A 26,558-nucleotide genomic window follows, 5' to 3' on the forward strand; every position below is an offset into this window, starting at 1 on the left:
ACCATATTCTTTATTATGCATTGTGCATGTTTTAAATGATAATAAACACTATATGTACATATTTTTGATAGTCTGGTTATATTTATTATATAAAACGTTTTTTATATGTAATCTCATAATAAAAAGGCTTTTTTTTACCAGCAAAACAGTGTTTATTTGTTTGCAAATGGATTGCTACCAATAATCACAAACAATGGCTGCAATAAATCTTCGATTCTTTTGATAGCCTGTAGAGAATGAAATGAAAAGTATAGGATATAAACAGTGTTTTAAAGATGAATAATTTTCAGAAATAGAAATTCTCTTTTCTTACCTCAGGCACAGATATAGCTGCAAATTTTACAATGCAACCAAAAAATTTCCTACCATTGCTCAGATTCAACGAACTTCCTGAGAATAATATATCTGGGTTTGGCTTTTCACCTAAAACATCAAATTTTATACATGTTATAGTTTCAATAAAACTGTATGATGAAAGGAAATATATTTGATTTTATTCATAAATCATTAATAAATTGAAACATGATGCATATATACAAAATTATGAGATTCTTAAGCCATATTTGCATTTTGTCACTTTAAAATAATCAAAATCATACAATAACTAATCACTACTTTATATAAAAGATTTCCTTGAACTATAAAGTTATTGTATCTCCTTTTAAACAAACATTGATTTCAAATTTTTCTCTGAACTAAAGAGATGAATATCAAACATGAAAAATTAAAAATATACTAATCATTAAAAAGAAAGAATATATAATTGATATTTTAAAAATATTTATTTAGATTCGGTTAAAAAGCTATTAATTAAGAATTAATATAAAAATTTACTACCATTGCGTCGCAAAATTACTAAATTTTTTTCAATGCATAAATATTGATGTATAGAAAATTTCTTGAAGAAATTCTTGTTGACAAGATGTTGTTTTTGGAAGCATAATCAAGATATCTTGAATTTTTAGGCATTGAAATATTATCATTTTCTTTTGTTTTAAATTTTCAGGAAAAAAAATCAACAATGAAATGCATTTTCTACTTGAATTTCCTCAATACTTTTAATTCTAAGCCAATATAGTTCTTACTGTACAGTTTTAATTAAATAATAGAAAAGTATCAAATTATAATTTAAAAGGATTAAGATTTTCTAAAATTATCATGCTTACAAAAAACTTTATTTAAAAAAAAATTATTTTTCTTTTGTCAAGATAGTCTGAAAGTACCAATCTTTGGTTATTCATTCCCCTCCGCATTTTAAGCTTTCTCTTCTGATTTTTAATAATATCCCTGCCTGCTTCTAAAAGCAGTGACATATCTATAAATTCTTGCTATGACATTACATAGAAACCACGTCTGATTTTGTCATAAAATTTTCTAGGCGAAGCTGTTCTTAAATACTGACAAGGTCTTTATTTTCAAAGTAAGTGTTTAATAAAGGATTTTTAATTGGTAAAAATTATGCAAATACATACCATAAGCTCTACATTTTTCCAACTGTGAGAGAATAGATGAAGATAAAAATTTGAGATGAGGACCCATAATCATACAGGTTCCAGTAATATTGTAGGCTTTCATTGCCTTTTCAATGGAAAGAAATGTGGAATTATGAATATTTTGAGATTCTCTGAATTCAAGCTTGCCATCTATGAAAACTGATGATACATTTTTTAATCTAGAAGAGATAATGATTAATCTGTTTATCTAGGAAATATATATTCTTTTAAATAATTATTTACATTAAATATTTACTAATTTGTTTCCTGAGAAATGGCAGATAAAATTCTCTGGATTCAGAAATTATTTGTGAATGCAAGCATTTAAACTTTGAAAATAAACTTTAAACCCAGGATTCATTTAAAATGTAGAGCACAGTATCAGATAAGTATCTTGCTAATTAGTATTTTTTTAATGTAATATATTACTAAGTATTGTTATTCCATTCTTCAATAAGTTCAATGATAAGTGATTATGATTGCAATATGCATATTGAAACGTCTAAATTATTCTTATGAGAGGTTTATTTCAAAAAACATTCTTTCAGAAACTGCTATAATTCTAATTATTATCATTATTGAAATATGGGTAAAACATCATGTTTATGAGTCAGCAATGATATTTTTCTCTATTAAAACCTCAGCACTGAATAAAGAATATTCCACTCCTTCAGCTTTCATATGCACAAATTTTTTTGTGAAATCAAATTTTGAGCCCATAATGCTCGGGTTCAAAAACCTAGACTGTCATTGTGGTTTCAATTTTTGTATGGAGTTATAATTTTAGATACAATTTATAATATCTATAAATCTATTCAATAAAACAAAAAAATTAATGATTAAAACATTCATTAAGACAATATTAAAAATTAATTACTTTGAAAAAGCCCAGCGTTCACCTTTCATATATCTTCCTGAAGTAAACCAGTCAATCAATACTAAATTTGCATTGGGTGCAAGATTAAATGTTTGAGACTGATAGTAAGATGCTTTCCTGAAACATATCAAGGGATCAGGTAATATGCACAAGAGAGCTTCAGAAGCTATAAAATATTTTCCATGTAGTTGACTCACTTTTCCATTGTCACAACAATAAACCTAATAGAGGGACAGTAGATAAAGACCTTTTTTTATTAAATACCTTAAAAGATACATAAATAAATTACAGTGAAATTTATATTGATTCATTGACTATTATGCCTACTTTTATAACCATAAAAAAAAATGTGTGTGTGTGTGTGTTTTCAATTTATTGATACATAATTTATCATTTAAAAGAAATTGCATATTCTTTTTCTTCTCCTTTTTTTTTATTCTTAAACCTACTAAAGAAAATTGAAACTGAAATTCTGCCTGTCCTTGATTTTTATACTAATGTGCATCGCATTTATAAGTTATATTATCTGCTACAGACAAATTATCTTCGTTTTTCATTTTTAAGGTATCTGTTGACGCCAATAAGTCAGCAGAACGCTCCGTCTACTAAATTTGTAGCGCCACCAAGTGGTGAAATCATATAACCGTGAGAGTGTGTGTGTAAACCCAAGAGAGAGGGTGTGTCAGGAGTGTTGAGAATAAACAAAGAGAGATACAGTCCACGAGTTTGTGTTTCATTTATATGTGATTGAGTTTTCTAAAAACTGAGCTATCGAAGGCCAAAACAGTATCTAACTAAGTTCAATTCAATTTTCAGTATTAAGAAAAACAATATAAATAGAAAAAATATGTTAAAATGTAAATTTAATAAAATACTTCTCGTATATTTATTTTATTTTATAAATATATGTAAAGTATTTTAAATATTTAATTAAATACTACTCAACATATCTAGAATGTAATAGACTACAAGATAAAATGATTTTATTAAATAAATATTTTGTGAAATTTTAAGTTAGCGTTTATGATTTTTTGTCAAAATTTTTTCTAAACTATAAACTGAAATTGTGGGTAAAACATTACTAAATGAAACTGTCTTAAAATCTGTGGTTTATTTCGTCCTTAACTTTCATTAAGTTTTACTTATTTTTTTAATTTTATTTATTATTATTTTGCAGTATCATGTTCTTCATGAACCAATCATGATAAAATATTTTTTTAATGCACTTGTTCATAAAAATACATTACAAAAAAAATGTTGAAAGCTGCTTGAAATAAGCAAATTGTGACTGGGTAGGTAAAGAGTTAATATAAACATTTTGAATAAAATTTCAGAAAATTTTCAGTAAAAATAAACTCTTTCGCTTCTGATTGGAAATATCACTATTTCTGTTTATTGTTTTGTTTGTTGATTATTAAAACTGCAACATCTAGAGATATTTTCAGTTTATCAATTATTATTTATTTCTATCATCTTACAGAGAAAACAATTGGATTTATAGTATTGTTTTGAATTAATTTCTCAGCAAATAATCAAATTCATACTTGAATATGTAAAAACAAATAAAATAAAGTTAGTCTATAATTTTCTTTCAATAATAACTGCAAAAATTATATTATATGAAAAAAAAAACTGATTATATTGTTTACTCGAATGTTTTTCTTACTTTTGTATTACTAGAATTCGGATATCTGTAATATTCAGCATTATTTAATGAACAGCATTTTCAAAATAATTATGACTCCCACTTCCTGTTTATTAATTTCATCTCTAATGTTCCACTTAATACATTATAGTATATTATATTTAGCATTTTATTGGTTGTGTAAAAATGTTTAAACCAAAAAAAAAAAAAAAATTAGTTGCGACTGTTTATTAAACTTCAAAAATATTTTCAGTTTTGCAGTTATTTTAAAATTCTACACACACACACACACACACACACTTTCAATTTAAAATCATCATACAATTAAGAATCTATTCTGTTCAGTTTATAATTCATTAGTAAGGCATATAATTAATAAAAAAAACTTTTGCCAGCTTGAAAATCATTTTTAATGCTCCAGAAAGAAATTAAACTGAGAATTAAATTCTATATATATTATTCATATAAAAGAAATTGCATTGAAAATATTAATTTGGGTATTGATTATTAGCAAGTTTAAAATTGATTTGCAATAGTGCTAAATTTTTTAAGAAATCAAACATTTTTTTTTTTTTTTTTTTTTTTTTTAAATCCTTGGTTTGCATGAAAGATATATATTTTTGTAAAGTTTTTATATTTTATTTTAAATTTCGATAGTTAACAATTACTTTGAAATGCATGAAAGATATATATTTTTGTAAAGATTTTATATTTTATTTTAAATTTAGATAGTTAACAATTACTTTGAAATGAATTTTAAACTTCCAGCTTTCATAAATATTTTTTTTAAAAACCTTTTCAAGATTATAATTGTTTGTAGATATATTTTTAGTTTATAAATAACTTATTTCATTGAAAATTTCTTTGTGTAAAGTGATAGTAAATGATTTTATGTTCAGGTACCTTAGGGAAAGACATAGTTGCTAATGCAACACAGCATCTATGTCCAACTTTAAGGGAAATATTTACATTGTCTCCTTCGACTAAACCTCCACCATAAGTAATAGGAAAAATCCATTGGCAACAAGATTCTGAGATGGATGATGGGCACATAATTTTCAGCTGAAATGTAAAAGGAAAAAAGAATAGTTATAGAAGCATGCAAAAGTTAATTTGATACTTTTCTCTTACCTTAAAAGCAAATGTTGCAACATATTATTTCCTAGCAGCATGACTGTTTCTAAAATATGCACCAAGTACAACAAAAGCTAATTTAAAAAATTGCAGCTTTTACTGGCATAAAATGCAATATTCAGTAAATTTTGTATACATTTTCTGACTGCTATTCAGCAAATGGGAAATTTCTATTAATATATTTTCTGCAAAACTGATATTTTATAGTTTAATTGGATAATGAGATGAAAATTCTAATAATAATATACTCTGAAGCCTGAAAGTTCTATAGCATTAAAGGATTAATAGATATGCATGTAACAAATTATTTCAAAACTTAATGTAGTTATTCAGCATTATTTTTGATTCATTCCTGTGTAGCACTTTAAATCTTGTCTGTTAAAAAATAGAATTATGCAATTTCAATTATTTTTTTTAAAAAATCTCATTTCAAAATTCATGAATTACAGTTATACTTCAAGTAAATACTCCTATCAAGGAGATTTTCTCTTATAAACGTCTTGCATATTAAGAGCATGAATTCATGATCATACAATCTGGATGTGCACTTTTGAATTTAGATTTTTTGAGGTATGGATGAATATAAAAATAACTTAAAACACAAATTTTGTATCAATTTCACTTTTTTATACACTATTTAAAGAAGAATATTTATTTATTGATGCAAAATATTTTATGTTAGCATCTTATTAAACAGTGTAACTTCATTCATAAAAATTATATGTAATATACTGATAAGCATTTTTTCCCTACTTTAAAACTATTTAATAAACTAAATGCATTTTTATTAGCATGGAAAACCTAAATTTCATGAATAATTAATAATCCAATGAAATCTGATAAGTAAATGAATTTGTTTTTATTCATTTAACATACATTTCATTGTGATTGCAACAATTCATATAGTTGATATTGAATAGGAAAGAAAAGAATCATAATCAACTACTACAACCTGTCTTGAGACACAAACAAAAATCTGAATCCTTGATAGAATATAACCAATCCCATACCGTTTCTGTATCCACCAGGGTAGCAAGAACCAATCACCATGCTAATAACTTCTCATTCCCAAATCTAAACTGCCCCCAGAGTGTGGGTTTGGTTGAAAAGAGAGTGTGGATGTCAGTTTAGAAGGGCATTGCAAATCATTTTTTCCCCTTTTCAAAGCAATTGTTAAAAGGTAAATGAAGAGGTTAATGCCATTTATCTGAAATTATCTTTTGATTTTTATATTCATGTAAAATAAAGAGAAATGAGACCAGTTAGAGGAAAATATTATCTAAAAATATATTCAAATTTAATCTTATGAATTCATTATTAAATATCAATCAAAATAATCAAATATTCACAAATATTTATCATTAATTTTAATATTTATTTTCATAATAATACCATCTTGTAATATTTGGGCACAATTATGCAATGCAGTAATAACTACTATTTTATATATTTTGAGATTACTTTTATAAAGTGTACCAAAATATTAGACAAACTTAACCCCATCCCACCTATTAACATAATAATTAAATTTTAGAATAATAAAGCATTTTTTTTTTTTTTTTTTTTGTGAGTAGCTCTGAAAAATTAATTACATCTCAAAATATGAACCATGCAATTCAACAACCCAATATGAACTGTAAATGAAAAAAAAAAAAAAAAAAAATATGGACTGTCCAACCCAATTATTATATTCGATTTAAAAATTTTTATACCAAACTGTTTAAATCCATTTTTATGAAATTCAGCAATTCAGTTATTAATGAAGAAGAATTGTATTATTGTGTTCAACAATTCAAAATATAATTGAAAAATAACTAATAAAATAATTTTACTACCTTTAATACATATATTTCTTTGAAAGGCATGCTTAAAAATTCTGTTCAAATTTAAAAGAATCCTTCAGAATAAAATTTTTAATAAAGTTTATTATTATATATATATATATATCTTTACTATGGTCAGTGCTATTAAATAATTTGATTAATTAAAACATCCATTGCTTCATAGTACTTTTTTACCTCTTTTTTAACATATTTTAATTCAGCTGTGAATCACAGCTATAAGGGAATAATCAGTCTTTTTAACTTCTTTATACCAGAATAGGTAGAAAAATATAAACTATTTAATGAGGTTATTTCAACCTTCCCCTTACCAGTGATTGATATCACAGAAACTTTTCTATGTTCATGATCTTAAATACATAATGTAACACTAAAATTTGAATCTGTTCATGAAGCTAATCTGCTACAACTTTCAGTTGCCCTACAAGTAATTTGATCAATGATTATATTATTTCACAACATTTTTTTTCAGTTATGTTCTTTATATCAATTATTTACTATTGAAAAGACACTATTGAAATCAGTCACCAGGACAGTCTGAAAAAAAATCAAATATGTGTTTATAATTATTTTTTAATTAAAATATGCTGATGGGAAAAAAAAAAAAAAAAAAAAAAACACTACTATGCCCTATGCATCATTTATATGTGCTAACTTACAAATGCAAATTAAGAATGAAAAAATTACATTATTCTCAAGTTGCTACTTCCCATCATTATATCACTGATTCCATATGCACCTAAAAAGGGAAAGTATATATTTTTTCTACAATATTTGATAATTGTCAGTTTCATTATTTTTTACCCTGATGACAAATTTGTTTTTTAAGAAGATAATTGAAAATTTGTGTGAGTCATATTTTAAAACTAACATAATCTCTGAAAGAATGTTAATTACAATAAATGTTTAATTTAGGGCCCATCTGGAAGATTTATGTTAGTAATGGTTTTGATTTTAAATTGCAAGAATTTTGATGAATAAATGTAATTAATTATTTCAAAATATTTTCAGTCTTATCTAGTAATTGACTTCCTGTTATAACCATTATATTCAAATAATATAGCAGGAATTTCTATATATCATTTATCACATTTTAGCAATAATTGCTTTAAAAGGAACTTTCAAAAAAATTTAACAGAGAAAAAAAAATCAATTCTTGGAAATAGTTTCTTTTGCAGTTTTTCTGACTACATTCTTTCTTATCATATTTGATAAGCTGTTATTTGATAGTCCTCATCAGCATTTTAATTTAAAAATATAATCATAGATTTTCATTGTTATTTAATGGCATCTGAAATGTCAATATAATTTTCTAAAATATAAAGTTAATATCAATCTTAATTTTAAGAAAATAAAAATTATGATTAATCAATGAAAATTTTTGGATTATTTTTTTAAATTTTCTTTTTTATTCAAGAGGTAGAAACTTTTGTGAACATTCAAATTTAAATTTTAATAAGCATCGAAACATCCCTTTGTATTATCTGCTAATATTTATATCTGCTTCTACCAAAACATCAACTCCATTCCATTTATTACCATATACTATTCAATACTCACTGGATATTCATAATAGCAATGGATAATATCCGATGGGCCGAATTTACACCTATTATTTTGTTCCTTAAGACAATTATTCTGACAGTTTTTACTTTCATTGATTTGAAAATGCACTTCTGCAGCTATTTTTCTTTCCATTTTAAAAATTCAATTAAAAAGAAACTGTTAAATATATAAAAGCAAATAATTCCTTTAATTTTTTGTTAATCATCAACAAGTGCTACGAAGTTTATCATTATCATAAGGTTATCATTTTTAAAATAAAGAAGTTTTTTTAAATGTTTTGAGAAAAATTCTCATTATATGCGCATTTAAATTCAGTAATATAATCATGAGTATTCTTATCACAAGAGTATGGACTTTAAACGACCTACGACCCTAGAGAAAGAAAAAAAAAACCATCAAACTTAATTAATCGTCTGTTCAGTTTTAGCGAAATCGAAACAAACCTTTTTTTTCTTTAAATTTTAGTATTAAAATTCATTTTCTTGAACTTTAAGCAATAGAAGTGCTTTCATATCCACTCATAATTCATTTAATAGAAAAAAAAAAGCATTAACAAATTATTTTTCCTTTTGAAAAGTTTGCAAATTAGCGAACTCCATTGCGAACACATCGCATCACTCTTACTGGAAATTAATTTCGAAGTTTATTATAGAGGTTTGGCAACAAACTTATCAGACGAAACGTGCTTCAACATAAACAAAGTGTTAAATCGTTCCGTTCTTATATTTTAGAAGTCTATTATTGTTGAATTATTTAACAAAGAATAATTTATCACAGATTCAGAATGCCTAGAGATAAGTCTGGATTAGGAAATGCTTTGATAAATGCTCATAAAAGAAAAGGAAAAATTAGGCAGAGTGGTTTTGTATGAATTTGATTGCATTCTTAAAGAAATTTTCCAAATTAAAAATATACAGCAATATGCATTATTTTTTTAAATATAATAATTACTGAAATTGTTTAGTATTTTTTATTTGATATGTAGTGTTTTGCATATATGTAAAATCTATTATATTTTAAAAGAGAATTACCTGATTACTGGTGATGAGAGAGATATTTCTCCAGCAGATAGCTTGAATTATTTTTATATTATACAAATGAATACGTAATAATTTGGTTAGACTTAAGGATATGATACGTTTACAACATCAATTTTGTTATACTTATTAGAGAAACTTGTTGTCATCTTAATTTGGATAACAGGACATAAAAAATAAAAAAAAAGCCAAGGAAGTTCTAGAATAAAAAAAAAAAAAATTGTTTCATACACATATTACTAAATTATGATGACTTACATAATAGAAAATTTATATTAGAGACTGAAAGCTTTATTTGGGAGAACAATTCTAAAGGAAAATACCTAATGAATTATGGTAACTCTGCACCTTTAGGAGTTGCCTTTGCTGATATTTGGCTAATGATTCATCAAGAAATCCGTTGCTAAATTGTCTGTTCTTGTTAGAAAGAAATATAGCAAGATTTTGAGGCTGTACTTTAGCGTAATACTTATGTAAAAGATTTTTAGATATTCAATTTTAATGAGAATATTTTTTTTTATATATTTTTACTCTTTTACTAGGAATCAAAAATATTTTGTGCTTAGTGCCCATTAAACTGTTAGGGATTAAAGGGATTCTCCTGTTATTTAGTTTTTAAGTTTAGAAAGAGGAATGCTGACTCCAGTATTTTCTTCATTATTTGGAATTACAAGGTCTGCCCTAAAATGGAAATTGTATTATTTCTTAACCGGGTATTATTATAAATATAAAAAAAAAACTAAAAATCTACTGTCAGAAAAAATATTCTATTATGACTGTTCTAAAAAAAATTAAATAATTGATTGTAAGCTCCTCTTTTCTCATTTTCTTTCAACAATTTTCTCAGAGACATACAAGTGAGCTTCCTGATGGCCGAAATTTTGGACGTTTAAATTTAAAAAGTGTCACAGAACAGACATCTTTGAATGAATTACTTGATACAGCTACATTAGCTGAAAAAGATTATGTTGCAGGTAATAAACAATTATGCATATTTTATATATGTTGTTAAATGGAATGAAGATCTTCATTTATGAATAATTTCTTTATGATGCATAATTTAATATAGTTTACTATTTGATTATTCTTATTATATATATATATATGAATTTTCACTAAGTTTAAAACTGATTAGGTATTATTCAGTGTTTTATTATGTATTATTATTAGCCTTTATAATATCATCAGATCATCTTAGAATGTCATATTGTAATGTAATTTTATTACCATATCAGCAGCAGATTTTGTGTCATTATAAAATTAAGTTTCCTATTATCTTCATAAAAATTCTGATACATGTATTTTATCTAGCATTTCATTTTATAAAATTCTTTAGTATTAAAAATTATTAATTTGTGTTAGATTGTGTGTGTTTTTTTCTGTGAATATGATTTATGACTAGCTCATGTACCTGGTGTTGCAGATATTTTCACTTTGATATGAAAGTATTTTCATGTCATGTTCATTAAAAGAAAATTAACTTGTGATTGTCAAGAATAAGGATATAGTAGAGTGAAAATTAAGTGTTAGGTATTTAATTTATTTTTAATTCACTGATTCCTTTTTACTAGAAATAAATAACAAGAAGTTGTAAAATATCACCTTAAAAAAGCATAATTACCTTCTTTTCCTTACCCTTTAAAATATTATTGATATATTTTAAATTAACAAAAGTCGCTGATAAACAGTAGTGGGAATGGGTTAAAAATATTCAATTAGAAACATTTAAATGTATTATATATTTTGATTTTTTTTAAAAATCTATTGTTACAGAAATTTTCAAAAATTTGTGTGGGGGTTGTATAATGAAAAATCCAATAAGCTCAATAACAAATAATAAAGCATTATTCTATATGATAACATGTATATACAGACAACAAAACACAGCTGAAACATATCAATGAATAGCATTTGCAGGACACAAGCAGCAAATCGTTAATAAGGAGCCATAACAACAGAAAGTGATCAAAGAGACTTTGAGAAGTATGCAATTATTTTTTACTTGTCTACTACTCTCACTGACTCATTATTTAACTGACTATGCAACTTTGCCTTTCTTTTCTTTTTCTTTCCTTTTTTAAAAAAATAATTTCTAAGTGGCAAAAAATTACCATAACTTAAGTCTTAATGGGGTCATTACCAACATTCTTATAATTTCTGATATCTTCTATTGTTTAACCAAGTCTGAGGTCATCGACTTAGCAGTCATCAGAACTATCTAAAAAATTATCTTTCTTACCAAGAAACTTGTGCTGGAAAGTAGCATTACAAATTCATAACTATAATATTTTCCATATCCTAGCCAATTTGCTTGGATATCCATTCTGATTGACTCAGATTAATTGGCAGACATGATGCAAAAGTTTCATGATATCAGTTTCATTTATTTTATTAAATTAAGATATATGGAAATAAAATGTTGTCAGTCTAACTGTATTTCATTTCTTCACAATATCAGCTTCATCACAAGTGCTTCATAGAGAAGTGTGAGATGGGGAAATGCTCTGAGTTAAGTACGATTGTATGTATTGTAACAATATTATTTCACTGCTATCCTCACTTTGTTTTGTACTTTTCTCAAGAAATGCACTCATCTATCTGAGGTAAAAGCTCAGCCGCAAATTTATCAGCTGGGCCATCACTATACTTGCTTATCTATCATTTAGGGAGGAGATCTGTTGTTTTATTATATCTCATTTATTTTTGGTTTTCATATTTTATTGGTGTTTAACTTTTTAGTTTAGAAAACATTATTTGTGTACACAGTAATAATATATTACATAGGAAAAAATTCATGTGTAAATTTGTTACTGCCATCTTCCCTCCCATTTTCTCAGATATCAACATGTGAAATTTAAGATAAGCTTATGGTTTGCACAATAACTTATTACTTCAAAAAAATTGAAAAATAAATGATAAAAACTGGAATGCTGATTTCAGTTGTTTTATTTTCAAATTATTTTGTGAAAATTGATTGTAGTTAATAGGTTTCTCCAAGTACTGTAAATTTAGACAAATATCTGTTTTATCCTATTGTGCATTGATTTAAAAAGAATTCTGATCGTCATACTACAACCATGCTACTATACATGTTAAAATATCACTTAAAACTTCACAAAATATTAAATAAAAATTTTCTGCATTTTATTTTAAAATATGAGCTTCTAAATGCATTGAAACACCATTATTCACCTTCATGCCAAATCTCATGGCTGTTAATGCTGATTTGTCTGGAAAAAAACACCCACACAAAAAACACTTAATTTTATTATTATGTATTATATTATTTCAAATGAATAAATAATTGATGATGTTATTTTTTAATAAATTTTTCTTTGTAGAAATGTCCAATTTAAAAATTATTGATCCCACAAAAGAGGGCTTACCAACTGAAGAAGAACTAGCTGCGATATCATCAATTCAAGAGGAAAATAAAGAAATTTTATGTATACCTCGAAGGTTTGTCTCTTTTAAAATATAAATTTACCATAGCTGTTTAAGTTAGACTGTCATTCCTTAATATGGAAATCAAATATTTATTTCAAACTTGCAAATAGATTGTAATTAAATGAAAGAATAAAATAAGCAAATTGTAGATCATTGATTTTTATTGATTTTGTAAATTAAAATATTTTTTAATTTATTTAATTTGTATTTTTTTCAGCTGTTTTCTGAAATGATTCTAAAACAATTTATTACTGTAAAAATATTTTCTATTATGTATTTAAAAAGGTACAATAAAAATGCATTTTTATCTTAAAACTTTTATTTGCCAAAAAATGATTTTTTAAAATATTTTTAATTTTTTTCTAGGCCTTATTTCAATTGGATTTATTCTAAATATATATTTATATACAATTTTTACTATATAATTTTAATTAAATTTTATGCATTATTTTTTATAATTTATATAATAATTTTAACCATAATATTTATATAATTTTTCAGACCTTACTGGGATATAAATCGCATGACAAAAGAAGAAATTGATGATAATGAAAAAATAGCATTTCAATCATGGAGAAAAAAAATAGCACTGTAGGTGTCTCGATATAAGTTTGTCATTGGAAAGATGTTATATAAATTAATTTCATCAGATCGTTTGGATTTAAATTTTTAATATTCATTAAAAACATTTTTTTTAGGTTCCAGGAATCTAAAAATATTACTATGACTCCATTTGAAAAAAACATTGAAGTTTGGAGGCAGCTATGGAGAGTAGTAGAACGAAGGTGATTTATAATTTTAATTTAATACGCTATTTTTAATTGAAATTCAGTAATGATTATAATTGGACAAATATGACTAATTTTTTTTACAGATTATGCATGTAGTGTTTATTTTAATTATTATTTATTTTAAATGAATATTAAGTTCATTTAGTCATTTTAAGTTCATAAATTTATTTTGTGTGATTTTATAAACTGATATTCAATGAAATTGTAAGTAAAATTCAATATGTAATTCATTTTCAAATTATTGAATTAAAAATTAATTTCACAGTAAGTAATTTTTGATACAAAAATGCACCAATGTTTTGGAACATATCTGCATGAATATTTAATCCGAGGTTTATGTTAGACAGTATTAAATTTTTTTTTCAATTGATCCTTATACTTGGGAGTATTGTTTATTATTAAGTACTTGTTTCGTTTCCTACATTGTCTGCTGTTGTCAAAGTTTACTTTAAAAGCTTTAGAAATATTTTAATAAAATTTTATGCATGAAGTATGTATGCAAAGAAATTATTATAATTATGTTTTAAATGTAAAATATTAAATTGAATTTTAAAAATATGAAAGTTAATACTAGTAAAAAAAAATTAAAAAAAAAAGAAAATAATGATTATTAAGGACATAGAAATGAGGTGAACAAGTATTCATCAATTTTAAGATAAGCAAATGTATTATATTCTAGAAAAAAATGTGCATACATCTGTTATATATATATTAAACTAATTTTTGTTAAATTATTATTTTTACTATAGATTTTTTTTATTAATTATGCATTTTCCATTTTAAAGTGATCTGGTGGTTCAAATTATTGATGCAAGAAACCCTCTTTTATTTCAATGTCCTGATCTTGAAAGTTATGTGAAAGAAATAAATGAGAACAAAATGAATATGTTATTGTTAAATAAAGCTGATCTTCTGACAGAATCACAGAGGTAAGGAAATTTTAAAAATTACTATTATTAGAAAAGAAAATTTAGCAGATATCTGTAACAGATTGAGAGAATTAAAACAAAATGACTTTTTTTTTTCCCTTCAGGAAACTTTGGTGTGATTATTTCGATGAGATTGGAATAAAAGTAGTCTTTTTTTCTGCACTAGAAGAGGGGCAGCGGCCAACAGAGGTAATAAACATCGAATCCTTTTTATCATTAATTCTCTGGTCTGAAATTGATGAGAGCTGAAGAAATTAGACTAGTTTGAATTTTAATTTTAATTGTACTTTAATTTATTGTACTTTATTTTATTAATTGTATTTTAATTGTAATTTTAATCGATTTAAAATTGTACTTCTAGAACTCTGATACTCTGCAACCTGAAAATTTTCTGGAAGGCCAAGATTCTATAAATGCAAAAAATAGTCCTACTGTTCTATCCAGAGAAGAACTTCTGCAGTTTTTTAAGCAGTTTGTTAATAAAAGTGATGACTCCCAACACAAGCCCTCAGTTGGTTTGGTATGTGTGTTCTTTTCTTTATTTATTTACTTAATTATTATTTCGTAATAAGAGACATTTGCTTATGTAAATTGTAAGTTTTTCTATTATAAATAAAATCAAAAGCATTTAAAAGTATTATTTAAATTTTTTTGTTTTTATGTATGGTAAAGTTGTGTACGAAACATTCTAGGATGCTTTGGCTCTTTTAATATGAAGCAAATATTGATCTACTTTTCTATCATATAAAAATGATTTTTATTGACATTTGAGTCAAATAAAATATTTTTATGAAAATTAATTAAATTATTCATTTTAAGAATTGTTTTTTATATTTTATCTCTTGAAAATATCAGAGGTTAATTTTTGAAATTTCTTTTGCTTAAAACATGACAGTAATTGTATTTTATAGTTAAAATTAAAGTGCAAGGCTCTAATATTAAGAATGAAACTGTAAATAAAAAAAAAAATTTTTTTTTATTTTTTTTTATTTTTTTGATCAAACATTTTTGTAAGAATTCAGTGACAGTTATGTTATAATTATATTTACATTCTTCCTTTTTTAGAAATCATGGAGTAATTTTCTTTTATAATTATTTTAAAACATTTTTTATATAAATTGTGTAATAGTATCTGCTCATTTCCATACAATATAAAATAAAATATTATTAAACAATTAATAACTTGTTTTGGAGTACATATTCTGCAATCATATTGCTGAGTTTTCCTTGTTGTCATTATTTGTGATTTGTTTGTTGATACGAATATTTTGTGAACTGTTCTTTTTTTATATATAAATCTCAGTCTCAATTGCTGCTCAAATTTCAACAATCTATTCAACATATAATTGTTCTTTATATATTTGTCCTTAGGTTGGTTATCCTAATGTAGGAAAGAGCAGTACTTTAAATGCTCTTCTAATGACTCAGAGCTTTTCTAAGAAAGCAGGTGCTTCTGCTACTCCTGGAAAAACAAAACATTTTCAGGTAATAACGCATTTGAAAAAACTTGTTACTCTGGAATGTATAATTGTTGTGAAACAAATTTTTTCTAAATATGATTAAAAATTGCTCCTACAGAATAATTAAAAGTTTAATTAAATACTAAAAAGTTTGTATTTTGTTAATCTTAATCAAATCAGTAAAGTAGTAATATAAACATGTATATATTACTAAGTGCTAATTTATAATAAGTAAAGTAATATATATATATATATATATATATATATATATATATATATAATAATTTCTAATTATTTACACTCTAAAAATATTTTTTCTAATTACTAGAACTTTGACTTTATTGTAACTTGAATTTTTGAGTTGCTCAGACTATAATCTTTCCTACTGCTGAGTCAACCAACTCCTTTCTAAAACTATATAAGTGCAGAATATTTGCCCACAGTTTTTCTTTCCACCTTTTTACTTGGTTTTTTTGTGTTGTACTTATTACTATTTTGACAAAGTCATCTCATTGTAACTAAAAATGAGACTATTTCCTTGAAGTTATGAAGAATAAAAATCATTAAGGTACAATGTAATTGTTCCTGCATAATTTGTTTTTTGTTTGTTTGTGTGTGTGTGTGTGTGTGTGTGTGTGTGTGTGTGTGTGTGTTTACATCTATGTAAATTTTAAGGTTATTAAGAATTTTATTTATAATTTTCAAAACTTCCTTTTTTTATGCTGTATCTGAACTTTTTTCTAAAAATGTTTTTTTAATTAATTTTATATGTTTACATAATCACTGCTTCTTTGTTGAATATTGTATCTAAAATAGATTCTAGTTTAATGAATGAGTACACATGAATATAAATCAAAAGGAAAATTTTCAACCTTTCAAAATTCTGACCCAGACTAGGATTTATTAATTACACAACAATATTTTACTTAATTTTGCAAAATTTTTGTATTTAATATGGTTACCTATCAATATTACAAATTAAACCTGCAGCATTGTTTTTTGTAAAAAGAGAACAATTATAATGCACATAGATTTTAGATATTGATGTTTTAAATACAAATTTTTTATATAATTTGTATACCATATCAGTCTTGTTATAAACTAAGAACTGCTTTTTTCGTCTGGATTATTAGTTGTTAAAAACTTTTAACAATTAATTATCCATTTTGTGTAATTATGTCGAAATAGATTCTTTAGAAAAAATATTTTTAAACTTCACAGAATTATAATTTATACTATTTTAGAAGTTATTGTGATTTACATTTCTCTAATTTTTTCTATATATTTATAAGCATTCAATTATGTCATTGGAAAGAGTAGCAGTATATAAAAATTGGCTCATTTGAAAAAAAATTTCACCATTGTTTGATTCTGATATTAAACTTTAATTGTAAAAGCAACAAAATTTCAAAAATTTTATTAAGACCACACTTTTTATTGAAATGTATTCAGTATAGAAAAGTAAGCCATATCTTCATATCCTGATTATCAACAATAGGGAAAATGGCCTTAATAAAAGGTCAGTTGCGGCAGCGGAAACAATTTGAGTTTCACTTCAATAATGAAATTTGTTACTGTATAATATCCTTAAAAGATTTTTTAAAAAGTGTTTAAGAATAGAAAAGATATATATGTCACAAATTATTTATAGTTGTAAAGATAATTTTTTGAATTTTAAGATGATGTAAAGATAATTTTTGTGCTATTATATTTTTAGTACTATCTTAGGAAAAATGTTTACATTTTTCTTAATTTTTAATTAGTCAAAATACTAATTTGTTTTTAAGATCACTTTAAGCTGCACTTTTCTAACCTCCAGAGTATATGTGTATTAAGGTTGGTTAGCTCTGGATTAAATGGTTTGGCCTGTAGATTGTCAACACATGGACATATCTTTTTACTTTATTCTTATTTTTAGTAGAGATATAAATGGACATTTGCTTGAATATAGTCTCAGATGCCAAATTTAATCCATGGTAAATTTGATGTTTTTTATGATGCCACTCATGAAGTTATATAACATGTCCAAAAAACAGACATTTAATTTGCAAACCTGATTAAATTAAATTCATGCTGAAGCTTTGGCACTCTGTTAACTCATTTGATTCATTATGGTTGTTAGGTTGTGCATTAGAATCATAATGATGATAATCTCTAATAAAAGTGATAACTAGTGAATATTCTCGTACAGTAAAAGTTACCAAATTTTATTTATATCTTAATTACCAAGAACCAAACTGCAACTGAAGAAATATAACCTAATGACCAAAATGAATTTCTGAAATTTTGTTATTTAATGCACCCATAAGGCAAATTAAATATAGTATTAATGATTAATAATGCATTGCGCTTATAAATTTTATTTCCATGTTCAGATCTGCTTGGATAATTATATTAAATTTGGATAATAATCACTAATCTATATCATAAAATGAATTTCTGTAAATATATGAAGATATGCTTTAAAAAGTAAAATATCTGATTAAAGAAATCTTTAATAAGTTTGATCTAAGATGAGATTGTATCTGAAGAAAAGTTTATTTCTATAGAAAAGTTTCCTTATTTGGTGATGATAACAAGATGATATTTATTTTTAAAAAGGTTATATATATATATTAATACACAATACTTGGAGAATATTTGTAAAATTAGTGATCAAGTCAAGAGAATTGTTATGATTTTGGCTTGAACTGTATAAGATTAAATTTCAAATAGTTTATTTTGATCTATTAATGCCTAGAGTCCTCTTCATAAGACAGTTACATTTTGCTATTTTGATTAAATTTGAATGCATTTCATTGTTTATTTAGTTTGCTTTGGTTAAGATATCCATTGTATTCTAAACTCTTAAATAAATTTCCACTTGTTTATTTATCCCTTAAAAATACAAAAAACGATATGATATTACTCAGATATCAATTCCATTCAAATTGATCATAAGTTTTCAAATTGGGGCATATTTTATAAATGCTCTAACATATATTTGTAGAAGAGTTTCTTTATATTGTTTTCTACCTTTTTTGCTAATACCCCCCCCCCCTAATAAAAAGCCCTTCTTTCATTTTTCTCCAAAATGGGGTGGGAGATAATTTTAATCCACAGTTATTTTAATCTTCATGTTTTTAAAGTAATTGAAAAATTGTTTGAAATCTATGTTTTAAATTAATTTAGATATTAAATGATTAGCCATATTTTTAGCAAATTTTGTGTTATCTTACTGCAAAAATTAGCTTTTACTGATGGAAACTTCTGTATTTAAAATTGATTTCTTTAGAAATATCAGTAAAAGGATTTCTTCAAAAAAATTTTTGTCAAAAATTGTAAATAAGTTTTTATTTTTATGAAATGTATATTATTAAATCATAGAATTTATTTTAATATTTGCTGTGAAGGCTTGTGCTATTAATTTCTTAATGTTTCATTCTTTACAGACATTTAATCTTGATAATGGCATGGTTCTCTGTGATTGCCCCGGTCTTGTTTTTCCCAATTTTGTTTCAACAAAAGCTGAAATGGTTGTCAATGGCATTCTACCTATTGATCAACTTACAGGATGGAAACATCCCATGACTCTCATATCCTTTCTTATTAATCTTTGGGGTTTTTAAATTATATGATTTTCAAAATATGGATTGCTATCTTACATCAGTACAATTTTCTAATATAGTAGTGGCCATCTTATTGCACAGTTATTCTAAATATGTTATGGTATGTTAGTCTATATGTTACAAAATAAAGAACTGACATTAAAAAAAAATTAGGCATCAAAATTTTTTAACATACATATTTTTATATTAATATTGAATCATATTGTAATATTTAAAAATCTTTGATATATTTGAACGTCTTTATGTTAAAGAAGTAGATAAACTTTATTAATCCTTTAATTGATGAAAAATTCTTCACATTGTTTTAATAATATTTCTGTAATACTGCTTTTCAAAGTGTAGATTTTATTAATTTTTTTTTTCCTCTGAAATGATGAAAAAGATTGTATGTTTGTAAGATTGTCTTTTTTATATATTATAAAATTGTAAAAAATTACTGAAGCCACATTATTCTTATTTTCGTTTTCTTTTCAAAATGAGTAATATTTTTCTATGTATTTTCCTTAATAGTGTTTAAATAGTAAATATGATCCCTTGTGAAATCCTGAAAGATAAGTATTCTTTATCTCTTCTTGCTCCACGTGATGGAAAGAATTTAACTGCTGAAGAATTACTAGATGCTTATGGATGTAAGTAAAATTTTGCCTCGTTAAAGGTAATTTGTTGACTTCATTATTGCATTAAATTTTATTAGATAGGCATATTAATATGCATCACTACAATAATTTTTAAAATAATGTTTTTTACTTGTTTTTTTTTTCTTTAATTTTTGAAAAAAATTTTTAATTCTATCTAATAAATTTTAAGATATTGTAAATGATTTTGTTTGTTTGTGAATTAATGCACCACCACTAATAAAGAAGAATATTGTTAACTCTATGAGCCCTAACTCGCCCAATATTGCCTTGTCCAACTGCAGCCTGACTTAGGTGCTTTGAGGCGGTTGGGTGAATTTAAGGGGTGGTAGTTATTTCACGACGAGTGCACCATATATTCGCTATGGGGGAGGGGTGTCTGCTAATCTTGGCAGTGAGTGAGGAGCTCTTTTTCAAATCATGTCATGCCTCTAAAGGAAAAGGACAAGTCAGATAGTAACCAAGGGGATGAGACATTATTTGTCAGTTAAGAAAATCTAAATTCCATGACTGGATTTTTTTAAACATGTTATTACGATTGTCATGAGTTTTTCAGTTTTTTTTTATGCATAAGATATCCAAATTTTTAATTTCAATAAATTAATTTAAAAATCTATTTCCTTAATCTTTACTTATTTTTATTAACACTGATTATTCATTTTTTTAATCTGTTTTCACATGTTTTTTTTCTGATATTTAAGTACAAGTTGATTTTTTGAAATTTATTGCATTACCAAAATACCCAATTAGATATAAAATAAAAATTTTGATAATTTCTACTTCTTTTCTCAGCTTTTTACAATTAGTATATTTTAGAAAAATATGGTGACTGCTAATTAAAATCAATTGCAGTAAAAAATTTAGAAATGAAGTAAAATTTGGTGCATTCTGTTTCAATTTTAAAGGATCTTCTGTGAAAATAATTGAAAAATGATGAACCTATTGATAAATGTCTACAAGCATGCAAAAAGTACAAATAATCTTAACATATTTATTACCTTGTTCATCAAAATCTCAGTTTTATACAAATACAAAAATCTTGCTGTTTGGAATAAAATTTATTATGTTTTAATTATGAAATTAAATAAAGAATATTAATTTTAATTCAGAGAATAATTTGAATTGCTCTAAAAGTTTTACAAGATTCTGTAATAGAATTTTTTTTTTATGAGAATATAAAAGTAATATATTCTATGAATATAAACAAATCCAGCTAGGGCCATAAGGTAAAATTTTATTTAAAAAAAAAGCATAGAAATGGGAATGCTACATAAAGGTATTTTATTCCTATTACCTTCTAATTTCTTATTACCTTACCTTAAGAATTATTCCTAAATTGAACTGGTATAATTTAAAAATAAATTATGAATTTAAATTGTCAATTAGTCAGCATATCTGTGACTGAAGTACTCATACTGGAATACTCATTCTTATTATTCAGTGTGTTTTCAAAAGTAACACACTGAAGTAAGTAAAAGTAAAGTTTGCAACGTGTATAATTTTATGGGGAAAAAAATTTCTAATGTTTAATTCAGTGTAAAGACCTTTTAGTGCAATATTTTCTTCTTAATGATAGATTAATATCTTGATGTTATTTAAAATTTAAATTAATTTTTCATTTAAATTATTTAAAGCAATTTATTTATTTTTTGATAGTAAGCAGAGGTTTTATGACACAAAAAGGAGGGTTGCCTGATCATGCAAGATCAGCTAGATACATATTGAAAGATTTTGTTAATGGAAAATTGCTTTATTGTCATGCCCCTCCTGGTGTAAAGCAAGAAGACTTTCATAAATTTCCAGAAGTCAAACAAAGAAAACCTGTCAAAGAAACAGCTGAGGGTAGTGAAAAAAATAGTCAAGTAAGTAAAATATTTGCTTGGTTTAATTTCAATTAAAGACTGTTAGACTTTTGTTCTTTTAAATATTGATATGTATTATTATTTTTTAAGTGCTACTATAGAATAAATTTAATGTTCTTGTTAGATATCTGTTAATCAATAAGTCTTCTTAGAACATAAATGTCAAGGCTGGGTGTGGGCTTACCTTTTTTGGTATGCCAGCTTATTTGACTGAAATGCTTATTAAAAACATAATATTGAAATGTCACATTGTTTTTCATCATGACAATGCAAATCTGCATGTAATATCTAAACTGTCAATAATTAGAGCATGGAAAAATTGAATGCAATTGCTACATGCGAATATTTATTTCAAAGTTTCATTTATTTAAATTAAGGGTTGTATTAATACAAAAAGAAAGTGTTGATAAATAATTAACCTTATTTGAATAGAAACTTATTTTTGGATAATATAATAAACATAGATTTGCTTCTCAAATAAAAGATGCTTATATTTTGTCAGAATAGATAAAAAGTATAAAATATACTAGTTACTCTATTTTTTATACATAAATACTAATTTTTTTTGATAGAACATTTTGTCTGCTTATTCAATTAATTTTTTGTACTAGTTAAGAATAATTATAAATTATTTGTTTTACAGAGCAAAGTTGTATTAACTGCTGCAGATAGAGAATTTTTCTCCCAGGTAAGTTTATTATTATTTACCTTAGCTTGTTATTATGTTTAATACTTTTTGTGTCAATATTTTTGCTGGCATATAACAAACTGTTTATTAATACCTATATTGTGTTGTTTTAATAATTACATTTTTGGAAAAAAAAACTTGCTTCCATAAATTTATTTGGATTATATTCAGGTGCACATTTGACTTCTAGTTCATTGATTGCAATCTAAAATTTCATTTGCAGTTTAAAGTTTTCATATTTTTGGAAAGCAATTAATATGGATTTCTTAATCTGTATATATTTAAAACTTATATACAATTCCATATTTTTCGAAATAATTTAATAATATACAGCTGCATATTTTAACTTTTTGCAATTTTCTGAAATAGGGCAATTTGAAAATTTGTGCATATATATATATATATATATATATATATATATATATATATATGAGAAAATGTTTACTAATGATAATAAAAGTAAAATAATGAAAGCTACATTCTTATTAATAATATATATCATTTAAAATTTCTTGTAAAATATTGTTTGTGATATTGTAATAATACATAAAAAAGTATCTACTGTAAATGTTTTGGATGAAGGAAATACACTGTACTAGAAAACTTAAAGTATCAGACAAGGTATTTTATATGAATTTAGATTGTGAAACAAAATAAAACTATAAGAAGAGGAAAAGAAATGAGCTACAAAAGTATTTCCTAGATTATTGAAGATTTTCAAGTTAAGGACTTTTCAAATATTTAGATACTAATTTCAGTCACAACTCAAGATTGACAAGGTTATAAAAGGCTGTCTGATATAAAATTTAATTAATTTAATCATGTATATGTTAGCAATTGATAAATTTAAATTGAATTGATTTTTAAACATCAATATTCAATATAAGTTGGAATAAACTGCATTGGAAGTGCCATTATATGTAGTAAATTAATTTAAACTCTTTAAATGGGTGCTTTATTTCTGACATATCAATATCCATTGTTTTGAACCATTTCCATGATTGATTCACTATGGAATTCTAAATTGGATTTTCTTTTTAATCACTAAACACACAGCTTCTTTTTCATATTTAACTTCTTTATAGCCATTGTTTTTAGTATCAGTATTCATATCAAGTAGAAATATTATTTCTCTTTGTCCTCACGAAAATAACAATCCCAATAATGGAAATGTTATATTTCATGAGTCTGTGCATGTACAATTTTAAGCTTGAATTATTTATTATTTAGTAAAGTTCTTATAAAAGGTATTTAAATTAAATAAACTATTGAAAATAAACGTTCTACATCCTTTTTCTGTTTCTCATCTGATTTATGTTTTTTACCTCTTTTATCAGATGCATTCCAAAGGAAATCCAAAACCAGAGGTAACAGCAAATGGCACTCATAAGCCTTGGAAGAAGCACAACAATCGGAATAAGAAAGAAAAACTTAGAAGGGTTTATAATCCTTACACAAGTTAGAATTTGTACAGATTGCGTCATTTTTACTGGATATACACAAGAGATTCAGTGTAAATATATGTGCTTATCTTTGTTAATAAAACTTTTTAATGACTATATTTTGGTGAACTTTTGTTAAAGAAATTCTAAATATTTTGATTTTAAATGAAAAAAAATTGAGTGCTTTAATTCATTGCAGGAAACTGATAGCAACATTTCTTTATGAACACTGCAAATTTTATAGTTCATAAAATTTTGATTTTTTTTCACAAGATTGACATTTTAAATCACCCAGAGGTTGATTAGTTGTATATACCTCGGACTGGGGAATGCAGAATTCGTGATGAAATGCTTAAAATAATCTAGATCTTTCAGATGGGCTTGATAATTAGAAACCTTTCATGTACAAAAGAATTACAGTTATACTGTATCAAATTTCATCGAATTTGCAAGAACACTGAAGATCTGAGGTGGATTGATAAATTCATAGATAGATAATGTTTTATAATGCACTCCTAACTTTTATAATTTATGCAATTTTTTATTGGAAAAAATGAAATTAATTTCTTTAATTTTAATGCATACTATTTTATTTCTTCTTTGAATTTAGAATCGATACTAAATGAAATTTTTGATAAATTTTACCACAAATATCAAATTGCATATTAAAAGATTCGTTAAAATCAAGTTCACTTGATGTGATTAATATTATATTTATGATTGAGCTAATTTAAAATGTCAAAAGAAGAATGGAAAAAGGCTTTACCGATTTAAGCCTTCAAATGATTTTCTTTTCACTTTACTCAGTAGAAAATGACTAATTTGGACGTTTTTCACTTCGAATTCGTTGGATGTTTGAATTTTTCTCTGCAGTTTTGAATAAATTAATTGAAGGAAATATATTAAAGTTTTTAAAAATTGGAACATTTTTAGAGATAAAATTTGTGAATTAATTTAAAAAGAAAATTAAGATATAGGTAAGAAAAAAAAATGTAAAGATTATTTTTAATGAAGTGTAATATTTTTTGTAAACCTAATTGCAGTATCAAGATTGCAACAAACAATTTTAATAAAAATATATTCCTAATTTTTGTTTCTTGGATGTCCACAGAATCTATCGTTTCTAACTTTAAGTAGTAGAATAATAATTTTATCAAATGATTTTTATTTTTAACCAATAACAAAATATAACAATAACCAATAACAAAATTATGAAAACAAGCACAACAGATGATTCAGGATTCTTGCACAGTTTGAGCATTTATGTATGTATCTTCATGTATCATCATATCTATCTATATATGATCGTAACTTTAATACTAACTTAAGTAAAAGTTCTATGCATCTAAGAGAGTAAGTGCACTAAATTATAAAACTCTTGATGATTGGTCTCAGATAGAAACTATATTTTAAAACGGAAGGTGATTTTTATTTATGCAGTGTGATGTGATGATGAACATTATTTCTTATAAGAAAACTGAAAGCAGAATTCTTGAAACTGGTTATCATATTGTGATTAATTTTTATCTTAGACACCACAAGCTGTATTCTGCCTTTCATTAATAAATAGGTTGTAATTAATAATAAATAATAATTGTTGTAATTAATAGATAATTAAATCGAGTCATCTTTTTAGAAGAAATTATTCTTTAAATTAATTTATTATAGAATTTGATGTGCTTCTAGTGAAGAAAAAAATGTTTAATCGCTCCACTCGGAGTAATTCGGGAGAGGCATTACGGATATTTTTAATTCAATTGTTTAATTTTTAAAATAATCTATTCTTTAATTTCCCCACAAATATATCCGTAATGCCTCACCCGAATTTTTAATTCAATTGTTTAATTTTTAAAATCATCTATTCTTTAATTTCCCCACAAATATATCCGTAATGCCTCACCCGAATTTTTAATTCAATTGTTTAATTTTTAAAATCATCTATTCTTTAATTTCCCCACAAATATATCCGTAATGCCTCTCCCGAATTACTCCGAGTGGAGCGATTAAACATTTTTTTCTTCACTAGAAGCACATCAAATTCTATAATAAATTAATTTAAAGAATAATTTCTTCTAAAAAGTTGACTCGAAATATAAAATGTGG

General features: G+C 24.7%; 2 protein-coding genes across 5 annotated transcripts; one reads left to right on the forward strand and one right to left on the reverse strand.

Annotated features, from left to right (window-relative positions):
• Positions 1 to 92: 92 nt before the first annotated feature.
• On the reverse strand, positions 93 to 9,178 carry LOC129988418 (uncharacterized). Of its 4 annotated transcripts, none has more exons than XM_056096641.1 (6): positions 8,551 to 8,894; positions 4,919 to 5,077; positions 2,371 to 2,591; positions 1,473 to 1,672; positions 314 to 423; positions 93 to 227 (listed from the first exon to the last, which is right to left on the reverse strand). In XM_056096641.1, the coding sequence occupies exons 1-6, from the start codon at positions 8,686 to 8,688 to the stop codon at positions 153 to 155; spliced, it is 903 nt and encodes a 300-aa protein (XP_055952616.1). In that variant the 5' UTR covers positions 8,689 to 8,894; the 3' UTR covers positions 93 to 152. The 4 variants fall into 4 exon arrangements, with proteins under 4 accessions (XP_055952616.1, XP_055952617.1, XP_055952619.1 ...); XM_056096642.1 differs by lacking the exon at positions 8,551 to 8,894 and adding an exon at positions 9,001 to 9,178 and having other exon boundaries at positions 94 to 227; positions 4,919 to 5,079; XM_056096644.1 differs by lacking the exon at positions 8,551 to 8,894 and adding an exon at positions 7,678 to 7,695 and having other exon boundaries at positions 94 to 227.
• A 15-nt stretch (positions 9,179 to 9,193) lies between these two features.
• LOC129988417 (large subunit GTPase 1 homolog) lies at positions 9,194 to 24,572 on the forward strand. Its single transcript, XM_056096640.1, has 14 exons — positions 9,194 to 9,421; positions 10,441 to 10,567; positions 12,935 to 13,052; positions 13,542 to 13,631; positions 13,739 to 13,825; positions 14,617 to 14,760; positions 14,865 to 14,949; positions 15,122 to 15,280; positions 16,132 to 16,245; positions 19,652 to 19,795; positions 20,346 to 20,457; positions 22,120 to 22,325; positions 22,969 to 23,013; positions 24,351 to 24,572. The coding sequence occupies exons 1-14, from the start codon at positions 9,341 to 9,343 to the stop codon at positions 24,474 to 24,476; spliced, it is 1,638 nt and encodes a 545-aa protein (XP_055952615.1). The 5' UTR covers positions 9,194 to 9,340; the 3' UTR covers positions 24,477 to 24,572.
• Positions 24,573 to 26,558: the final 1,986 nt, after the last annotated feature.

The sequence above is a fragment of the Argiope bruennichi genome, chromosome 10, assembly GCF_947563725.1.
Source record: "Argiope bruennichi chromosome 10, qqArgBrue1.1, whole genome shotgun sequence".
Taxonomy (NCBI): domain Eukaryota; kingdom Metazoa; phylum Arthropoda; class Arachnida; order Araneae; family Araneidae; genus Argiope; species Argiope bruennichi.

Excerpts from the sequence above, each read along its gene's own strand:
- LOC129988418 (XM_056096641.1), bottom strand. The coding sequence starts at position 8,688 with ATGGAAAGAAAAATAGCTGCAGAAGTGCATTTTCAAATCAATGAAAGT. Across the intron at positions 5,078-8,550 it reads ATTGCTATTATGAATATCCA|CTGAAAATTATGTGCCCATC; the intron begins GTGAGTATTGAA and ends TTTACATTTCAG. Across the intron at positions 228-313 it reads CAGCTATATCTGTGCCTGAG|GCTATCAAAAGAATCGAAGA; the intron begins GTAAGAAAAGAG and ends CATTCTCTACAG.
- LOC129988417 (XM_056096640.1), top strand. The coding sequence starts at position 9,341 with ATGCCTAGAGATAAGTCTGGATTAGGAAATGCTTTGATAAATGCTCAT. Across the intron at positions 13,826-14,616 it reads TGGAGAGTAGTAGAACGAAG|TGATCTGGTGGTTCAAATTA; the intron begins GTGATTTATAAT and ends TCCATTTTAAAG. Across the intron at positions 14,950-15,121 it reads AGGGGCAGCGGCCAACAGAG|AACTCTGATACTCTGCAACC; the intron begins GTAATAAACATC and ends TTGTACTTCTAG.